Source organism: Fonsecaea nubica, assembly GCF_001646965.1.
Source record: "Fonsecaea nubica strain CBS 269.64 chromosome Unknown Scaff6, whole genome shotgun sequence".
In the NCBI taxonomy this organism is placed as follows: Eukaryota; Fungi; Ascomycota; class Eurotiomycetes; order Chaetothyriales; family Herpotrichiellaceae; genus Fonsecaea; species Fonsecaea nubica.
The window spans coordinates 441,538-460,682 of NW_019173679.1; the positions used below are offsets into that span (position 1 = coordinate 441,538).

Below are 19,145 nucleotides of genomic sequence, written 5' to 3' on the forward strand. Positions count from 1 at the left end.
CACAACGATGACAATACCAATGTGCTTGATCGTGAATTGGTCTTCCTTTTAGAGATCTATGTTGACATTTCTTCTTGACCTACTGGCGAGGTTGAGCCCGAGACAGCACAGCCAATCCACATCTCAATTGTGCCCGGTGCAGAAAGCCATTCCTCACACCATGCAACATCAAGCTGCGCCTAGCACATGCCTGCCCACTTTCTCCGCCAGTTCAACTCTTCAATTAACGCCCAGCCAATCTTTCTTCCCAATGCCAACTCCTTTCATCCTCAAGATATCATAGGCCGTAACAGCATGGAAGTAGAAATTCGGCACGGCGAATGCATTGACGTACGTTAGCCCATCAAGCTTCTTGCCCTGGAGCTCGATCTCGTGACCCGATTCCTTGCCCTCAAAATCCTCCCGCTTGACCGCTTCAAGGAAGTCAATCGTCTTGGTGATCCGAGCTTGCAACTCGTCAAAGGTCTTCTCGTTGTCTTCCCAGGGCACGTTCTGCACACCAGCTACGCGCACGGCGACGAATTTGGCGGTATTGGAACATGTCTGGATTTGGAAGGGGAGCATGTGCATGTCCGGAGCTATGCGAGCTTCGAGGATCTCCGAGTGGGGGATACCTTTGGCATCGGCAAAGGCCTCTCCTTTCTTGAGGAGGCTGGAGAGGTTGCGAAGCGTGCGGATCATGGCCACGACGGTGGTATCGTAGAGGTTGAGTGGCGCCATGGTATTGGAAGTCAGGGAGCGGGAGGTGTGTCCAGTTAGCTTCGCTGACCTTTTGAGAGACTGTTCTGAGGCTGGAGGTGTTCGTACGCCCTTGATATGGCTAGTTGCGGACGGTTGCTGCGACGTGTTTAAATATGTAGGTCTCACTTGTGCATTTCCCGCTCCATCAAGGACTTGAAACTGCGCCTAATCAGACGTTGATTTGTCAGCCGCACCATCCATCAGTGCTTTCTCCCAAACCGGGCGACTTTTTTCATCTAAACATTTGGACCATCAGGCGTATGTCGCAGCCAATTCCACCGCTCATTGGCCGCAGTGGCCGCTCCAGACAAATTGATCCCGCTCACGGAGTATACATTCCTCCGAGCAAATGAGAACAAGACAATGTTGCCGCGGCTATATTTCAATGGTGCTGCCTCGTCTGCCTATGTGTGAATGGGCATCGATGTTGAAGATCAGGCTATGATATAGCAAGGCTGCGAGAGGCAGGATCAGTGGCAACACGTCTCACTCGAGGGTCTTTAGTCTTTCCTGGGGCAACCTGGTCGTTATCAGTCGATGGCGTTGATGGCGTCATTCGTCAGTGTCTGATGCGAAGCCGGTATTTAGCCGGGAAGCCGTTGTCCACGCTCCTCGCTTGGAGCCCATCAGTCTTAAAGACGCAGTCACTCTGTATATTCCACCATCACGTCTATCACCACCTATTCTCTACCTCAGTATGAGACGATTACTGGATCCATGTCCGTAATAGAAGCACCATGATCATAGCGCACTCGCCTGCGCTACCACGACCACAGAGATGGCACAAGCGCGCCAGGTCATCTTCCGCGTCTTCTACAGCACCTCGTTCACCGCCGTCTTCCTAATTCTCATTGTTGTCGTTGCTGTCACCCCCGCCGATACGCTGTATGAGTCCTATAAGCGCCGGCGTCTAATCGACATCTTCCTCATCGCCGGCGACTATGTTGTTACCGCTCTATTGGCCATCCTGATCTATGCTTCGCGGCTGTACACAAATCGTTCGGTGCTTAAGGACATTCCGAAAACATATATGCCCATTGAAAAGGAGGACTTACCGGGACGACGAGTGCATAAGCTGATTCAGGAATGTCTGGAGAAGAGTGCGGTGATTGCATATCAAGCCCGACCGAGGAGTCGGAGGATTGAACATGACACCATTAATATCGGGACGAGGATGCTCGCTTTAACAAATACGCAGCCCGATACAGACCACGATGCTGAGCCGAGTTGGGGGAAAGTGGCGCACCCTGGCTGGTCATCACCAGCTTCCCAGGAGTTGCCAGGACTCGAATATTGCACCGTCGTGGATGAGTTGATTGACCTGATCGAAGCCAAAGCCGTCAGTCTTGCTCCCATCGACCCGCACGCCCAGCCTGATCCAGATGGCACGCCAATGCCTGATCCGCGAGTCATTGATCAGCTCGCCCGGAGTGGAAACATGGGTATGAGAGCTTACCTCCAGTATCTTATCAATATTGGCGTCGTACTGGATAACTCTCTGACGGTGGCGTTTCTCGCGGCATACGAACGCGCCCGGTTTTCCTCCGAACCGTTAAGCGATGAAGATTTCCAAAGTTTGATGCGCATGTTTGCCGAGTTACTCCGCAATATGAACCCGGTTGATGTTGAGCTGCTCGATCTCGAGGATGGCTCTGACCAGTCTTCTCAATTTGAAACTTCCAGCTTAATCCATCGAGAGGCATTCTATCGTTCTCGTCAACAAGCAGAAACCTCATCCATTCCGTCCACCTACTCAGCCTCCGGCTCCGTACGCCACCACAAACTTCCGCCACGCCGTATCTCGGAAGATTCAGCCCCTTCCCTTACTTCCACTGAACAAGACCACCACCATCTCGAGGACCACACATTGCCAGAATCGGGTACCGGAGCGGACAACCAACATGTTGAGAGCCATCAGGACACGGATAATTCGCAATCTTTTAGCGCCGAACCTGGCCGAACTTCACGTTCTCGGTCAAGACAGAGACCAGGTCCTTCAACGACAGGGTCGAGCTCAAGGATGTTTTCCGCGGTGTCACGAATGAGCTTGCATTCTGATATCTCAAAAGCTGACTCTGGACAATCGAACACTGGGTCTGTTGTACGTCACGATCTGACGAGGCAGTCTTCCAGGACTTCGAGGAGAAGCAATAGAAGCGGGAACGGGTTTTCCGTTATCCGCCTTGCCGGGCAAGGGGAAGACAACGATGCTCCGAATGGACTACCGTATCGAATCGAGCTCCCCACAGAGCGGTAGCCACCGAGGCAAAACAAGATGGAGTTTCGCTAATTTGTCGCTCGAACATGACGATTTAATGATCTGGAATGCACGGCCCCGAGGGTAACAGCGGATCTGTTACCCAGTTTGCATGCAGTTGGACAAAGTCCTTTTTTATTTGGACAGACATGAACAAAAGTTAGATATAGATGTAATGTATATATATGTAAAGGTAATCAATAGTCTTTACCCCGGCTGCTGCTACAGCGGCGCCCTTGACGATTGATTGACGATGAAGTCAACTGTCCCTCCACACTTTTTAGTACACTTTAGAAATCACTTTTCCTCACACAGGACCTTCACTTCACTTCAACTCGACTCGACTCGACTCGACTCATCTTTTCAGCTGCGGTCGAAAACGAATAGTGATAGATAGAAATGCATCGATCGACATTTCTGAGTGGAAAAAGGGGGCGACGACGATTCTCGGGAAGTACGAGGTAGATACATAGGTAAGTAGATAGATAGATCGAAAGAAGAATCGTCACAATACCGGGTGGGTTGAAGAAAAAGGACATGGACAGGAAGTGACGGATGCCGTGGTGGATTCTTCAAAGTGAGAGAATCGCGAAATTATTGATTGTTAATTCACACACTTGTACTCGTTGGGAGCATATCCATATCCAGCCCGTATCTATCCAGGACCAGACAAGCTCGCATGGTGGTATTTAAAAGACATAGGTGGACATAAAGTCAGGTGTCCATCCACAGCGACATCTGCTCCTCTTCGTCTCTGACGGCTCCCCTCCCATTGAACCCTGGGAAGCACTTCAAAAGCTCATCCGCTTCATCCGGCGTCACGCTCTCCTCCAACATCTGCGTGGCCATGGCGACCGTCTCGTCGCTGATATATTTATCCACCACGAACCCCTCAGAGAAAGCGAGTCGTGTGAGCACCACCCGGTGTCTGTGCACCCCACCATTGATTACCGACAGCTTTTCTGGCAGTTGGATGGCGGAGCTGTGGAGCTGCAAAAGGTGATAGAGAAGAAAAACGGTTTTATTGATCAGAGAGGCGTGCAAAGTGTGCGTGGTTGGATGGAGCGAGTACATCGCCGAGACTTGGTCGTACAAGCTGCGGACAATGCGCGCAATGGCATTCGTGTCATTTGCGATAAGAAGGCTGCCGTGATGAGAGGGATCATTATGCGGATGTGGAGACGACGTTAATCCGATTCTAATGAGGAGGTCCATGGCTTCGATCCGTAGTTGGCAGAAATCCTGGGTCGTGTACTTAACAACACCTTCATCGACATTGGGCGTTTCTCTAAGGAGAGAACAGATTCGACTCATCAACCAGTGTTCGACCTTTGATTGCGGGCCATCGACACAAATACTGCCGAATGTGGAAGGGAGGATGCTGGTGGCAAGTAGTCGCAGCATGAGTGCTATATCAGATATTGGCTGCCAGGCGTTAAGCATCATCAGGATGAATTCGTGGTCCACAAGACGCCACAAAAGAGCAATCAGTTCTGGATCGTCTGACACAGCGTAGGCGACTGTGAGCATGAGCTCCAAGCAGCTCGTCCCATCAACCTCAGGGTTTAGAACCGATTGAGGCGTCTGGCGGATCTTACCATATGTCGTGTGATTCACTGGTGAGTGTTGAAAGCGTTTCTCGGCATTGATCGTAATGGTGGACTTCAGGACTGGGATTATGGCAGTAATAATGCCCGAGTCGATAAGCAGCATATCGAGATCGATGATCTGGTTTGCTATCTCTCGCAAGGTGGCAATCGGACTGTAGTATTGTTCTTTCAATGACTTGGACCACATATCTAGCAAGAGTTGAAGCAAGTCGGCGGGGAAGCGTTTCCCCCCGAGCTGAGCAATACCCTCCCATAAAAGTCCTGAGAATGTTTTGGACGGGTTCGAAGGAAAGGCGAATTTGAGCAAAGCCTCGAAGACTGGCTCCTTAGAGCTGGTGAGGCGATACTCGATGATAGATTGCAGGAACATGAGGTTGTGTTCCGCTTGTTTGTCTTTTCGCACAATGGGGATAATGGGCTCTATTGGTTGCAACGGTTGCGGCGGAGGCGGCATCTCATTTTGACTCGCAGTGTTGCTAGGCCTCAAAACAAGCGGCTTCACAGGGCTTGGCCGGTCAGGTTTTCTCTTTCGCTTGCCTGCTGCCGTTGGTGTCGGCGGCTTGGAACGTCCCGCAGATTTCGAAGGCGACATGAGCATAATATCATCATCGTTGAAACCGTCCCTGAGAGAGCTCGCGACGCCGCGCTTGGGAGTTGTCGTAAGGTCTGCATCCCTCTCCGCCTGTTTATCCTTTAAACGTTGTCTGAGGGTCTTGGTCTCCTGGAGGCCTTGATTGTGTTCTTGCTTGAGGAACTGGAATTGAGTGGTAATATTATGATTCTTTTCTGCCAAAGCGTTGAGGGCAGCAGTATGTTTTGCAGATTCTTCTTCCATTGACTTTTTCAGAGCGCCGATTTGTCGGTCGTAGACTTTGCTTTCTTTCTCAAAGTTCGCTCGAATGATGGAAATCTCCCCCTTTTGCATAGAGACCGTGTCTCTGACAGCTTGTAACTCCCGAGCAAGTTCCTCCCGCTCTCGGAGTAGTTCGTCGACACGGTTGTGGGAAGTATCACGAGCAGCCGTGCCGGCTTGTCGCGGCGGAGTGTCCAACGACATTTCGTCCAGTCTTGTTGCAGCCCCATGATGGAGACCATGTGCTGAAGCTGCGTCGAATGAAACTCTCTGACGTCCATAGTCCGCCTCGTCGTCCGGAGGACGGGGGACAGCACCATGGGTTTGACCATACCGTTGTTGGCGGAATTGTGCTCTCTGAGCGGCGTCGCTGAGTTGATTTCGACGTATAGGATAAGAATCTTGATCTTCTACTGGGGTGGGCACACCCTCTTCTCCAACCAGCTCAAAGCTATCATCGTCCTCCGTCGAATATCTCTGAATAGCTGGATGCGCACGCGGGAACCGAGCATTGGATTGTGCAAGAGGTTGAATCTTCGACTGCGGCAAATTTGTGGACTGGTGCGCAGTGAGAGGGACATGTTTGGATGCTTGCGCTCTTTGGGTCGATAGGATGGCATGGTATTCTAGTTGCTGTAAAGCGGACTCCGATAGATTGTCGAAATCATCGTCGTCGAAAAGATCGGTCTCGTCTTCGTTGTCGTCCATGCCACTCATGTTTGACCTCCATTGAGGACCGCAATGGAACCAGGGAGTGACACAAATGGCATAAGTTCACGTGTCGAGGCTCTTGTTGTGCCTGGCAGTTGTGTAGAGGCACACACGCTTCGACCAAAGACGCGGATTCGACGCGATAGCGAGGGGTATTGTTAGAGACGAGTGTGTCCAGTGGTTTTTTCGGTGTTAGCGAAGGGCGAAGTTGTGAAGGGTGCATTAGCGGGTGCGGATGAGCCTAGTGAGCATCACCAGCCAGTGACAAGCGCCCGGAACGATCGCAGCTCCGAGCATCATTTCTCAGGTCGTAATGCCTAGACTCAAGGGTCCTTGGGGCAGTGGCTGCAGGCGGGGGTTTCGCTGTATGACGCAAATCTAACTCCAAGGAATAAGCTGGCCTACCCTATTACCCTGTTTGCCTGTTCCAATTACTTTTTGGGGGCCCGACCCGGTCCCAACTTGGTTGATTTGAGATCATCTTTCATTTACTGTCCGACAGTACATACTGATCTGTCACTCACCGTCGGCGCATCCTTTGCTTACTACTGATCTAGCAGAGACGCCTATCCATGCACAAACAAGGATAAGATCAAGACCTCCACCTACGACTACAGAGTGTTGCTCCTGAAAAGCCCGTCTCAGGCAGCCAGCCATCAGCACGTGTCAAGCGAGGCATCCCCTCTCCTTCCCATCCTGCGACTTTCATCTTCAACCAGCGCACACCCCTGACGCAGAAGGCACAGCATTCTTCTTGCGGCTCTTCCACGCCGCGCACAAGGAGCTATGCCCCGGCAAAAGGGCGTCAAGTTCCAGCACCGGTCGAACAGCAATGGCAATGGCAACGGCAACGGCAACGGCAACGGCAATGGTAATGGAAACCACCACCGTCGACAAAGCTCTTCCGCTACTAGCGACTCTGCCTCTGAACCCCCGAGCCCTCAGAGAGATCACCACAACGGCAGCACTAATGGAAATGCTGTGAAGGGCGAAAAGCCAGATCAAGCGTCCGAGTACGAGAAAAAGAAGCAGACTTTTATAACACGGACAATATGGACACTGGCGATGATAGGTGGTTTTTTCGGCGCAATGTTTGCGGGTCACGTCTATGTCCTAATGGTCATTACTGCTGTCCAGATCGTTTCCTTCAAGGAGGTGATCGCTATCGCGCAAGTTCCGACCAAGCAGAAGAATCTCCCTTTGACAACCTCTTTGAACTGGTACTTCTTGGCTATCACCATGTACTTCCTGTACGGCGAAAGCGTCATCTATTACTTCAAGCACATCCTGTTGGTGGATAAAGTCTTGCTGCCTTTTGCGACCCATCATAGGTTCATCAGCTTCATGATGTATATATTCGGTATGTGTCGAAGGTCTGGTGGTCCCGTGTTCCAATGCTTACCCTTTGATAGGATTCATGTCCTTTGTCGCCTCGCTGCGGAAAAACTATTACCGGTTTCAGTTCGCCCAGTTCGCCTGGACTCATATGGCACTCTATCTGATTGTCGTCCAAGCACACTTCATGATGAATAACGTCTTTGAAGGCATGATATGGTTCTTCCTTCCCGCGTCGTTGGTCATTACGAACGATATCTTTGCATACATCTGCGGCATCACCTTTGGCCGTACCCAACTTATCAGCCTCTCACCTAAGAAAACTGTCGAGGGATTTGTCGGAGCTTGGATCTGCACAATCTTCTTCGGCTTTGCGCTCACCAACATCCTGATGCGCTACAAATATTTCATTTGTCCCGTCAACGATCTCGGTGCAAATATCTTTACTGGTCTCGAATGCGACCCCAATCCGGTTTTCAAAGCCTACCCGTACAACATCAAAGACTGGACTGGCTTCGACTACACATTCTGGATCGCCCCTATACAGTTCCATATTCTTGTCTTTGCATCATTCGCTTCGCTGATCGCTCCCTTTGGAGGCTTCTTCGCCTCGGGACTGAAGCGAACCCTCAAGATCAAAGATTTTGGCGACAGTATCCCGGGTCACGGAGGTATGACTGATCGCATGGACTGTCAATTCATCATGGGTTTGTTTGCCTACATGTACTACCAGAGCTTCATTGCTGTGTATAAGACGTCAGTGGGCGGTGTCCTCGAGACCGCCATTATGGGCCTCACCCCCGAAGAGCAGGTGGAACTAGTGAGGAGACTGGGGTGGTACTTACACGGCCAGGGCATTATCTCGGACAAGGTAAGTTATAAACGTCTAGTCTCCTGGCTCGCTTGACTGACACAATCGTCTCTAGGTTGGACAATGCTTGGACCTGGCTCTTCCTAAGAGATGAAGATGACGGAGCGACAAGATATGGTTTCTTTTCAATTCTTTCCATCGTGAACCCTGAAAACTGCCGAGAGCGTCGCAAGCCATTGTATCTGGACTAAGCATAGCGGTGGAGTCCGGGCCCTGGTTTGTGTATGTGTGCGTGTGTCGGAAATGACGGGGCCTCAAAATTTTTGCATTGATGTCTCCATTTTTGATGGGAGATTATGATGGCTTTGGGTCTGCATGTCGATCGCAGGCCAGATAAAACTTGTTCTATCTTCTCGCTGGCCGATTGGGCATTGATTTGCAGAGTGCCGGGAAAGGTCTGAATTGGACGAGGTCCGGATCTTGATGTAAAAGTGTGAAGTGCTGTTAATGTGTGTTGACGATTCGGTATCTTTGAGCATCGGGGGGGTGATCGTCACGATGCATATCCCATAGAGACACGCGCAATATAGCACGCCAAAAAGCGAATTCACCTCAACCCTGCCCTCTTCCTCCCCCTCTCCCACGACCGTGCCCTCTTCCGCCACCCCTTCCCTGTCCACCGCCCCCTCGTCCACGATCGCCTCCTCCCCTTCCACCGGTACCGTGACCAGCTTGCCCACCCCGACTACCACGCTGTCCACCACCCTGCTGATGTTGTTGCTGTTGTTGCTGCTGTTGTTCTCTCGCGAATTCGATGACTTCTTCTGGAACTCGGAGATATTTGATCTACGTTGAATAGTCAGTTGACGGAACATGACATCCACAAAGCACCTCTCGATGGTCAGGGAGAGCGGGCGCAGAGCTCAAGCTACAACTGGGGCATGCAACCCCTCGGATAGAGCATAGCAAGACACATTGCGACAGTCGCACAAACGGCAAATCAAGACGCACATTATTTCCCCTCACATAACATTCTGGGAGTCTCCAGAATCTGTCTCCTTCCGGACTCGTCTGCACGACTTCCTTGAGCGTCAGATTCATCCACGTGTCGCAGTTTACTAGATGGCCATTGAGAGTTTCGCCGTTCTTCAGTTCCACTAGCATGGGATGGCCTTGTGCTGCCGTCAGGAGGCCGAGGGGGAGCATTGTTGTCACGAGTTCCGCCGGACTGAATTCTCCTTTGATCCGTTTTCAACTTGCGCCCAGATGTTTTGCGATATGGCGCTTTTCGAGATCGGCTGTAAGACGCGCGCGACGGTGGCCGTGGTTCTTGGGGGTTATTAGTGGGTGGTCAACGCGGTGATGGATTATTTACGCCTCATTGGCAGCAACAGGAAGAACCTGGAACCATGACTCTGATTCTTGGCGTCATGGTTTACATAAGCGTAACCGTCACGTGAGAGGGCACGTGAGAGGTAGGTTGTCAATTGCAGGAACAGTTGCCCAGATTATCACAAGCAGTTGTAGAAATCCACCCAGCACTCGATAGGACGACGTTACAGACTACAAAAGCCGACACCAAAGGCCACAGCCTCGAGCACGACGACGCCTAGTTTTACTGGCCCCCCAGCATTGTGAACCCATGTCTCCCCCTAATCCCACGCGTCAGGTCAGACTCGGAGCCGGAGGGTCGACGTGGCCGAGATGTCGTCGGGGCTGTGCACCGTGCCCGTCTCCGATGGAGCAGCCAAACCTCAAAACGCTCAAGTGGCGTCTGGCGCCATCCGCACCCTCTTCTTCTACTTCTACTCTTTCGTCAGGCCCAACCTCAGGCTCAGGCTCCAGCCAAAAAAACGAAACATTGCCAGTCTATCCTGTATTCACGCCCACAATCCGCTCTTTTCGTCTTCGATTCTTGATCCTCATCCGCCATACACTTCAGGCATCTGAATATGGAGTTGTGAGGCAAAAAGTGAGCTGTTTGCTCCCATTTTCTAGTGGGGAATGCCATACAATTTGAACAAGACTTTGTACAACTGGACCACGAGTGTTTGATTCCCGGGTATAGTCCCACTCATTCGAATCGTCTGTTGCCCTGTTTCAATCTCTGGGCTGAAGATGAGGTCTTCATTCTTTCGCGGGGCTACTCTGTTTTCTGTGCTGGCGTCGGCATCTGCGTTTCCTGCTTCGTTGTTTGGTGCATCTCCAAAGGACATAACGACTGTTGCTGGTACAACAGGTAGTGGACATCACTCTCACGATCCGGCTGTTAGCTGACCAGCCAATAGACCCTGGTCATCTATCCATACACTTCTACGCTCCCTGTCACGAATGTTTCGACGATGCAAAGGATGGAGTGGTACGTCGGATGGTCTCGGTCCCGTCGTTGGCTGTAGTTATTGACCTTGGTGTTCACAGGAGCTGACCCTCGAGATCGACTCTGCGGAAGAGGAGTGCTCTGATACTCCCCCACGCTTGAATGGACATTCTCTCATTCCGTTGAGAGCTGGCAATGATGTTGCCAATGGTCAGATTTCCTTCATTTCAAAGTCTTCAGATGGCTTAGCCGAGCGCGAGGTCAATGCTTCTTGGGAGTCGACCTGTCTGAAGGGCGAAGCCTCGATAATTTCCGTTCGATTTGAGAGCATCGTCGGAAATCATCCCTTCAAAGACACTTCTGGATTTGCCACCTCCTTCAAGCAAAAAGGGCAACCTTCTGTCTTACGTCTTCAAGACAAACCCGTTGCTCGCATATCAGAAAGCCTCTGTGATGATTGGCTCCTATCAGAGGATCGAAGACTTTCTATCACTCCCAATGCCTCGAACCTTGCCTCGTCCTCTGACACCTCATTACAGGCCGAGTATTCCCAGCTCGAAGAGTTGATCAGTGAAATGGGTACACTTCACGAACAAATACGCGCAACGGAGACAAAGATTATTTCTCTCCTCAAGCAAGAGTTTAAAGCTTGCTCAAGCATGAAATGCTTGTGGAACACCGCCATGAGTGAAGCCCCAACCATTGCCAAACTCATCAGTTCTCACTTTTCGCACCACAGCAATCGACATGGTGGTTGTCAAGATGGCGATGCACAATCACCCTGTTCTGCGGATGACCAAGATAACCTTGCGGTCGGCGACAGTCTACATGAAGGCGAAGCAGAAGAAGTGTCTGCTGCGGTCGAAGGCGACGAATCTGCACAAGTGTCTCAGACGCCGGCGGCGGCTCCAGTTACCACCCCTTCACCAACTCCTGCACCAGAACCGACTTCCCCTCCAAATGAACAAAATGACCATCGGCCCCATTTTCCATTCATGGGTGGAGATCATCCTCCATTTCGACCACCTCATGGTCCGCCTCCAGGGTTCCCTTTCCCTGGGGGACATCATGGTCCGCCTGGCGGCTTCGGCCCTCATGGCCACCCTCACGGACCACCACCACACTTCCCATCTTTTGCGCCTGCAGAACGGCGCCTCCTGGAATACCGCATTGGATTGGCGATCCTTCTTCTCGTTCTACTTGTTATACTGGCCGGCTTGGTCATCCGTGCCATAGTCCTGTTCCGGGATCCTCGACGACGGGCTGAGCGCGCAGCCCGATGGGAAGAGCGTCGAACCAAGAGACTTTACCGCAAAGCTGCGTGCAAACATAGATGGAGGACTTGGTGGAAAAGCTTCCTAAACCAGGACACCAGCGACTACGAGGAGAAGCGCGAGATGCTCCTTGATCAAGAAGCCGTTACAGAAGAAGAGGACGGCGGATTGCAGAAGGAAATCCGTACGCTTCGAAATGCATCCGATTTCGTCAGAGATCTATTTTATGCTGAAGAAGGCCGAGCAAGATCGGGGTATCGTGGCCATCGTGATCGGGAAGGGTTCGAACCTGCGGAACTCGATGCTGGCATCGGGAGCAGCGGACTTTCCGACATCGCCCCATCTTACGTGACACCCCCACCTCGATATGAAGAAGAGCTCGAAGGAGAAATTGTCGTTGTCGAAGACTTTCGATACACACCCAGCAACACGGATGACACACCAGCGAGCAGCGTTATTGATTGCAGTCCGAGACTGAGTTTGGAGACTGGACGATCGACTATTGTCACAAAAGATACGAATGAGTAGCAACTGCCAGGCGCTCACGTTTTGGAAGAGTCCATTATCAAGGATATTCAGCTGTGATCTCCGACACCTGATATGATTATGTCTGGTGTGGATCGCACAATTTTCTTTTGTGTGTCTCGGATCTTTCACAATATGTATAATACAGTTGGGAGGTACGGCGTCGTTGCATTGAAGGGGTATGGTATAGGGGGACATTGGAGATTTCCGCCCTGCGGTCATTCACCTCACGGGTTATAATCCAAGGATATGGTCATGGTCACTTGTGAGTGAGCCCGAATCTCGGGATGGGAGAAGACGAAATAGTCGATTGTATGAAATTACTCCTAAGCAGATTCCACTTTTTCCTTATACTACTCAGGATATGTGATAGGATCACGCTCCGAAAGTGAACAGGTAGGTCATCGGTACGAGATACATTGAGACCTATCCACACGGTCTGGGTACCGAACTGCCTGATAGTACGTAGTCCGACCAGTAGCCATGCACGACTTTGACTGGTTCCAGGAGCTTTCGATTGCTCTACATACCTTCGGAGAACCCGTTTGTCAATCGTCCCTGTGTGCGTCGCTCCGAAGAGTTGCCCCTTTCTCCCGTACAAGTCACCAAACGGGTCGACCCTTTTGTTTCTCCTTTTTCACGACGAAGCTGCCGCAATGTCGACAATCAGCTTCGCCAACTGATCCGGGGCCGTCGTGTTGGGGCAGTGACCTGTGTCGAGCGTGTGGACGTCGACGTCCCTCCCGCTCTCGCGCTGGATCATGTCGATATAACCCCGCTGCAGGTCCGGCGGGACGATCATGTCGTTGGCGCACATGATAAAGGAGACGGGCACGTGCTTGTAGCCCGGGTAGGTGACCTTGCTGGCGAAGCTGAGGGCCGAGTGGCGGGACATGGTCTTGACGACGGCGACGGCCTTGTCGAAGTCGAGGTCCGGGAAGGTGGCTTTGGCGATGGTCTCGACGCCCACGAGTCTCAGGAACCCGTCCTACAACGACCAAGGAACACCATGGGTTTCCCCTGGTTAGTAAATTCTCTTTTTGCGTAGGGAGAAAAGTTGAAGGAGGTCTCTCCGGTTCGATCGGGTCGAATCGACCGCCACCATGCATCTTTCAATCACTGACTTCGTGATTGACTTACCTTTCCAGTCTCGACCATTTCGGCCGGCGCTCCTCCCACAAGCTCTGTCAAGGAGCGACCTGCCTCAGGGACATGGGCGGAGAGATAGACGATCCTGACGACACCCCCTGGTTGTCCGCGCTCTTGTCGCTCGACTTTGCCCACACCACTGAGAGATTCCGTCCCCACGACTCCGCCGTAGGAATGTGCCACGACCACGATGTCTTTCCCCTGGTCCGCCAGTTTCTCGAAGATGCCTCGGAAGAAGGTCGCGTCGTCTTCGAGGGTTGCGGGCTCTTCTGGGGGATTGCGACTTGCCGACGGGAGGTTGTTGACGAAGACCGAGTCGGAGGAGCCATCGGTCAGCGTTTGGATCTCGTCGACGACTCCGTAGTACATGGACGCTGGGGAGAAGGACCCTGGGATGATGACGATGGAAGGGTAAGAGTGAGCCATTTTTCTGTCAAAAAAGGAAAACGAAAAAGAAACGGGGTGAGCTATGACTTGTCTGCTTGTCGCTTTGTGTGGGATGTTTGATGCAATAATGGTATGTAGGTAGACCAGGGAGTCTGTTCTGTGCTTGTTGTACTTGCAAACGAACCAAGAGTGTTGTTGCGTCAGCGACTGCCCCGAAGGCCTTTTATAGAGACGGATACCACAGCCCAGGATATTTGTAACACCCTTCACATTGCGATGAGATGGTTCAGACAAGTGTCGCTTCCACTCGTGGTCCGCCGTGTGTTCGTCCGCTCTAGCAAGTTTCTATCGACCGAGAATCTACCAAGTATAGACCGCAAGTGTCTGAGTTAGCCCCCTTTGGTGACTTTGTCATACGCTTGGCTCGACATGTATAGGTACCCTTGCGTGTGACAGGACTCTGTCAGTGTGACACGGCGCGTCTAGCCTTGCAGGCTTGGCTCTGGTTAATGAGAGGGGTATCTCGCAAAGAATTGGAAGTGACGGCCCCCAAACCACTTTGTCGATCTCTGCTGATCCATCATAGGAAACGAACGATAGAGGTGAATTTACTTGCTGCCTCGGCCCTACGTGGCCAAGGTGTCATATGTAGCCGCGGTTATGTATTCAGAGAGCATGTATGTATTTTGTGACTGAGATGCTTGTTGCTGGTTGATTGGAAATCACTTCTCGCGATGTTGTATCTGGACGTCACGCAAATGTTTTCGGTGCTCCATTGCCAGGGAATGCAAGCCGGACATGGAGGCGGTTGAACGTGTCTAAGCCTTCGATGAAATACCCGTTCACCTTCATGGTGTCAATGTACTTTGCCTGCTTAGTCAAAGACAGTACACACGCTTTGCTCTATTCACGATGATCTCCTGTGCATACATTAGTCGCCACAGTCTGGGGAAATTCCCTTAGGATGGATCAGTGGCCGTGAAATTCATCACCGAGTACTCGGTACTTGTAAACAATGAAACTGCACTCCACATAAAACTTCTCGCCTCTATAGAGATTTTAGGCACTAGACCTAAAAAGGACATCAGACATTAAAGCGGCATCTACTGAGAATTACGGCTTGCGGTGCTTTCGCTTCCGAGCAATTGGCTGCAGTTGAACTTCTTAACCCATTGCTGAAGCCTCATAACCCTCCGACGTCAGCGATGAACAGCCGATGCACAGGTCTTTGATCCATCATGGACTGAAGCAAAGCCTTTGCACGACTACCGCCGTCCGCGGTCGACCTCTGCATACCACTGCGACTCGACTCTTCCAACCTGCCGGCCAACTCAATGGGGGAACAGCCGAGTCGAACCAGGCAAGGAGGCCTGCTAAACCCCGAGAGTCCTCCTCCGCGACCTTGACATTGCTTCCAGATGCAAATTTTCAGGGGTTCCCCCATCTTGATCATGCCCAGGGGCGGCATACGGAGAAGGAGGAAGATCATGGCGTCTTCCGCCGTCAGGATCCGTCAGAGAGTCCGTCATCAACGGCTGGTTCAGGTGCTGATATAGAAGAGGCTGGAGGGCAGACAAGTGAACACCATAACTCGGGGAATTATCCAGGTCGTGGGCACAGCAACACGAGGCCAGCGGAAGATTCAGGCGAGGAGGGACAGGGTGATCGAAACATGCATGTGCATAGCACATCCGGACCTCTCGACGCGTCCTCGAATTTATCGGGCAACCATTGTTCAGGATCCCAACATGGACACGAGAAGCCAACATATCCCCAAAGGCCATACATGAGGAGACTGCGCAAGCCAAAGCGCTTTCGACAACTCTTGTCAGAGGCGAGGACGTCCGGCGCGGACAGCACCACAAGCATTGACTTGAGCAGCGGCAGACCCAAGAAGACGTTGAATAGAAACGCATTGAGTACGGCGGTTCTTGAAGCAGAACTGCGGTGGATCGCGAAAAATACACCGCACCCACGAGCCGTGCGCAACATCTTACAAATCTTGATACAAGAGCGGAGAATCAAGCCCACACCTGAACACTACGAGGCACTGATCCTAGGGCAGTGTTTCCCCGAGTACGGCTCCATCGAGAACGTCAAGTTGATTCTGCAAGAAATGGAACGCGGATCTGTCCCCCTGGAAGTGCCCATTCTTCTCGCAGTATTGACGGTCCTCGCTGTACACCCCGATACACATCTCCGAGCATCGATTGTCTCGCGCCTTGCAAACCAGCAAATTCCCAACTCTGATGCCCACGCCTACCTGAATATCCTCTCTTTAATACGTGAGGGACAGTTAGAACTCGCGACCGTCGAACTCGAAAAGCTTACTCAGAGACCTGCGATCATTGGAGGAGGCAGGGACAGTACTTCCGTCCCGAAATGGCTTTGGACCATCTATATCCACGCAATCTGCGATCTGCGGCATGATTTTGACGCCCTCCTGCAGCTTCTGTACAGGCTCTCTGACTCGGGATTTCTCTTCCCACGCCCTACTTTGCTGCACTTGCTCCACCAGGCGAGTGAACACAGCGATTTACATGTCACGAAATTTATCTGGTATGGATATGTGACGGGAATGCATATTATTCCTAACGAAGACATGTGCATGGCCGTTCTGCGACTCGCCGCAAAGGAGAAAGACATAAAGTTGGCCGAGTCGGTGGCCGTCGTACTGGAGAGTGTAGCGGGAAACAAGTCCACGGATCCGCCAGACCTGGTGGATCAAAGGCCTCTGCCACGGCACGAGGTGGTCAAGCTGACATTCGATTCGCCTGAGCTTCTGGGGCATGAGTCCGAGCCTGAATACCAATACCAGAGGTCAAATTCTGTTAGTAAAGACAGTGGAGGCAGCGATACGCAAGCTGTTGATCCAAGCGTCGCGGAATCCACACAACACTCTTCCTCTCAATCTCAAGCTGACCTTGCAGTCGCTTTCTCAACGCCACCTGCCCTGCCTAATCCGTGCGATCTACCTCCACGGCCACGTCCTCTTCCTGCCGAAGCACTGTCGCTACTGGCTGAGCTGGGAATCACGGGCTTTGAACCCACGACAGACTTGATCACTGGGAGCAAACGTCTCAGCTTGCACAGTGGCAAACTCACAGAACACGGCGGGAGAAACGGACGGAGGAGAAGAAGATCATTGAGAGGCAACATGTACCCGTTGTTTAGGGAGGAAGCCGGGCTTTCTGGTGCTCGATTTGACCCACGGCTTGCACTGATGCAGGGATGGGATTGGAGAAAGAAATGATGTTTGCGGGTAAAATTTGGGAGGGTGATCCCTCGCAATGCACGTGACGGTTTACGTGGGAGAAGCAGAGTGCTGATTCCTGCTGTACAATAGTAGCATGGCAGCATGGGTATATCCCTTGGTGGTCTTTTCATTTTGTGGCCACCAGGCTATCTGCATTGGATGCTCGAGTTGTGTGTCGATATTAGCGGATGCCTTTTGATGTTCTTGTATCAGAATTCGAGTTGCCGAACATGTTTCTTCTACCAGTCGAGAACCGGTGTGCGTTTATAACACTATACCGTATTGCCCGTATAGCCGTATAGCCTCCGATCTATTCTACAGCCCCTTTTGATCCCTCCCCCTACTCTTGATCACCACCATTTTCCTTTTATTTTTTTCTTGTTCCGCCTCTATCCATTACCGCATGACCTCATGGCCTGCCGTCTCATCTCATTCATCGTCCCTCGTCCCTCTTCCCTGATCCCCATCCTCCGCCTCAGGCAACATGACATCGACCACCCACGGCGCATTCACCGGCCTATACCGGAGATTCATGATGCTCGCGTTGACAAAGAGCGTCTCGGCGCCGAAGTCGAGCCCGCGCGCGTCCACGGTCGTCGCGCACCTCTGCCGAATCTGCTCTTCGTAGGGGTCGGGCTGGAGGAGTGTTTCGCCGCCGGGGACGTCCTGTTGCGCGTTCTGTGTCTTGTACATGTAGTAGCAGCTGGGGTTGTCCTTGGGGTGGTATGGCGGGTTGGGAATTTGTGAGGGTGAGGTGGTTGGGTCTTGTTGGGTTTGTCGTCGCTGTCTCTGCTCGGTCATCGAGTAGGAAGGAAAAGAAACATCTTCGACATTGCCAGGCCTGGTCGCAGACCCATCCTGTTTGTCTCCCCTCCCCTCTCTTTTGTCAGTCTCGGTCCCATCACCATGCTCGTCACGACCGACATCACCCCCGTCCTTCCCATCATGCCACCTCTTCCACACCGCCCCCCACGCCTCGTGAATATGTCCAAAGCAATGAATCCGCGGTCGACACCGCCCAACCGCCCTGCGGAGATGGTCACAGCCGACGTTCTCGCCGTGATTCACGCCGTCGGGCCCGGGAGCCCAGACCTTGTCCAAGATGCCCCTTGGGGGACCGTGGGTGACGACGATGTCGATTTCTCCGTGGTCGGGGACGGGGACGGGGACTGGAGAGGGTGGTTCGTGCTCGACAGAACGATGTCCGTCCCTTTGACCTCCTTCTTCTTCTGCATCTCCGTCTCCCTCATCTCTGTCTCCATCTCCTCTTCCCTGAGTGCGTGAACGCGGGGGATTAAACCTATCGACACCCCTCTCATATCCAAACGCCCAATTACAAAACTCTGGCTGCCACGCGCTCGCATAGAGTGTCAAGCGGGCACCATTCGCCAGCGTAAACGCCGCGACCCCTTCCTCGAGGTACCTGATCCCGGCATCCCTCGCCCTTTGACCGGTATACAGCTCGCGGATGCGGCCGAGCGTGTCGTCCGCGTACGTCTCGTAGTGGGCGTGCAGGCGCGGGAAGCGGGCGTAGTAGGCCTTGTCGAGCGTGATGTCGTGGTTACCCGGGACCACGATCTTGAGCGGCGGCGCTGAGCTGCTCCTTAGCAAGGTCGCGGCGGCTTCGTGCTGCGAAAGCGCCCCGTTCATCGTCAAGTCGCCGCAGTGGATGAGCACGTCGGCCGCGGGGAGCGGGGCCTGGAACGGCACCACCGCCGCCGGCGGAGATGCTCCTTCACCTGGCTGCAAGGGTAGCTGGGCGTGCGTGTCCGATATGATCAGGATGCGGGTGGATATCATCTTCCGCTCATTTCTTCTCGAGGTGGTCGCCATTCTGATGTGTCGCGGCTCTACCGGTGGCAAGAGAACAGGGCAGAAAAATCTCACACATAGATGATGTCCTTCGCGTCCGCGGTGCT

At 52.5% G+C, this 19,145-nt stretch overlaps 9 protein-coding genes across 9 annotated transcripts; 4 read left to right on the top strand and 5 right to left on the bottom strand.

The window, feature by feature from the left end:
- Positions 1 to 219: 219 nt before the first annotated feature.
- On the bottom strand, positions 220 to 720 carry AYO20_01553 (hypothetical protein; the record flags this gene model as incomplete). The annotated part of the gene is made up of 1 exon (XM_022639859.1): positions 220 to 720. One exon carries the CDS (start codon positions 718 to 720, stop codon positions 220 to 222), a length of 501 nt encoding a protein of 166 aa, XP_022504247.1.
- Positions 721 to 1,519: 799 nt separating this feature from the next.
- On the top strand, positions 1,520 to 2,998 carry AYO20_01554 (hypothetical protein; the record flags this gene model as incomplete). The annotated part of the gene is made up of 1 exon (XM_022639860.1): positions 1,520 to 2,998. One exon carries the CDS (start codon positions 1,520 to 1,522, stop codon positions 2,996 to 2,998), a length of 1,479 nt encoding a protein of 492 aa, XP_022504248.1.
- Positions 2,999 to 3,712: 714 nt separating this feature from the next.
- On the bottom strand, positions 3,713 to 6,178 carry AYO20_01555 (hypothetical protein; the record flags this gene model as incomplete). The annotated part of the gene is made up of 1 exon (XM_022639861.1): positions 3,713 to 6,178. One exon carries the CDS (start codon positions 6,176 to 6,178, stop codon positions 3,713 to 3,715), a length of 2,466 nt encoding a protein of 821 aa, XP_022504249.1.
- A 780-nt stretch (positions 6,179 to 6,958) lies between these two features.
- On the top strand, positions 6,959 to 8,472 carry AYO20_01556 (hypothetical protein; the record flags this gene model as incomplete). Its single annotated transcript, XM_022639862.1, has 3 exons — positions 6,959 to 7,532; positions 7,585 to 8,378; positions 8,434 to 8,472. The coding sequence occupies 3 exons, from the start codon at positions 6,959 to 6,961 to the stop codon at positions 8,470 to 8,472; spliced, it is 1,407 nt and encodes a 468-aa protein (XP_022504250.1).
- A 160-nt stretch (positions 8,473 to 8,632) lies between these two features.
- AYO20_01557 (hypothetical protein) lies at positions 8,633 to 9,524 on the bottom strand (the record flags this gene model as incomplete). Its single annotated transcript, XM_022639863.1, has 2 exons — positions 8,633 to 9,164; positions 9,313 to 9,524. The coding sequence occupies 2 exons, from the start codon at positions 9,522 to 9,524 to the stop codon at positions 8,633 to 8,635; spliced, it is 744 nt and encodes a 247-aa protein (XP_022504251.1).
- A 498-nt stretch (positions 9,525 to 10,022) lies between these two features.
- On the top strand, positions 10,023 to 12,437 carry AYO20_01558 (hypothetical protein; the record flags this gene model as incomplete). The annotated part of the gene is made up of 3 exons (XM_022639864.1): positions 10,023 to 10,133; positions 10,558 to 10,677; positions 10,737 to 12,437. The coding sequence occupies 3 exons, from the start codon at positions 10,023 to 10,025 to the stop codon at positions 12,435 to 12,437; spliced, it is 1,932 nt and encodes a 643-aa protein (XP_022504252.1).
- Positions 12,438 to 13,071: 634 nt separating this feature from the next.
- Positions 13,072 to 14,009, bottom strand: AYO20_01559 (hypothetical protein; the record flags this gene model as incomplete). Its single annotated transcript, XM_022639865.1, has 2 exons — positions 13,072 to 13,422; positions 13,575 to 14,009. 2 exons carry the CDS (start codon positions 14,007 to 14,009, stop codon positions 13,072 to 13,074), a joined length of 786 nt encoding a protein of 261 aa, XP_022504253.1.
- A 1,177-nt stretch (positions 14,010 to 15,186) lies between these two features.
- Positions 15,187 to 17,223, top strand: AYO20_01560 (hypothetical protein; the record flags this gene model as incomplete). The annotated part of the gene is made up of 1 exon (XM_022639866.1): positions 15,187 to 17,223. One exon carries the CDS (start codon positions 15,187 to 15,189, stop codon positions 17,221 to 17,223), a length of 2,037 nt encoding a protein of 678 aa, XP_022504254.1.
- Positions 17,224 to 17,655: 432 nt separating this feature from the next.
- Positions 17,656 to 19,059, bottom strand: AYO20_01561 (hypothetical protein; the record flags this gene model as incomplete). Its single annotated transcript, XM_022639867.1, has 1 exon — positions 17,656 to 19,059. One exon carries the CDS (start codon positions 19,057 to 19,059, stop codon positions 17,656 to 17,658), a length of 1,404 nt encoding a protein of 467 aa, XP_022504255.1.
- Between the last annotated feature and the right edge of the window lie 86 nt (positions 19,060 to 19,145).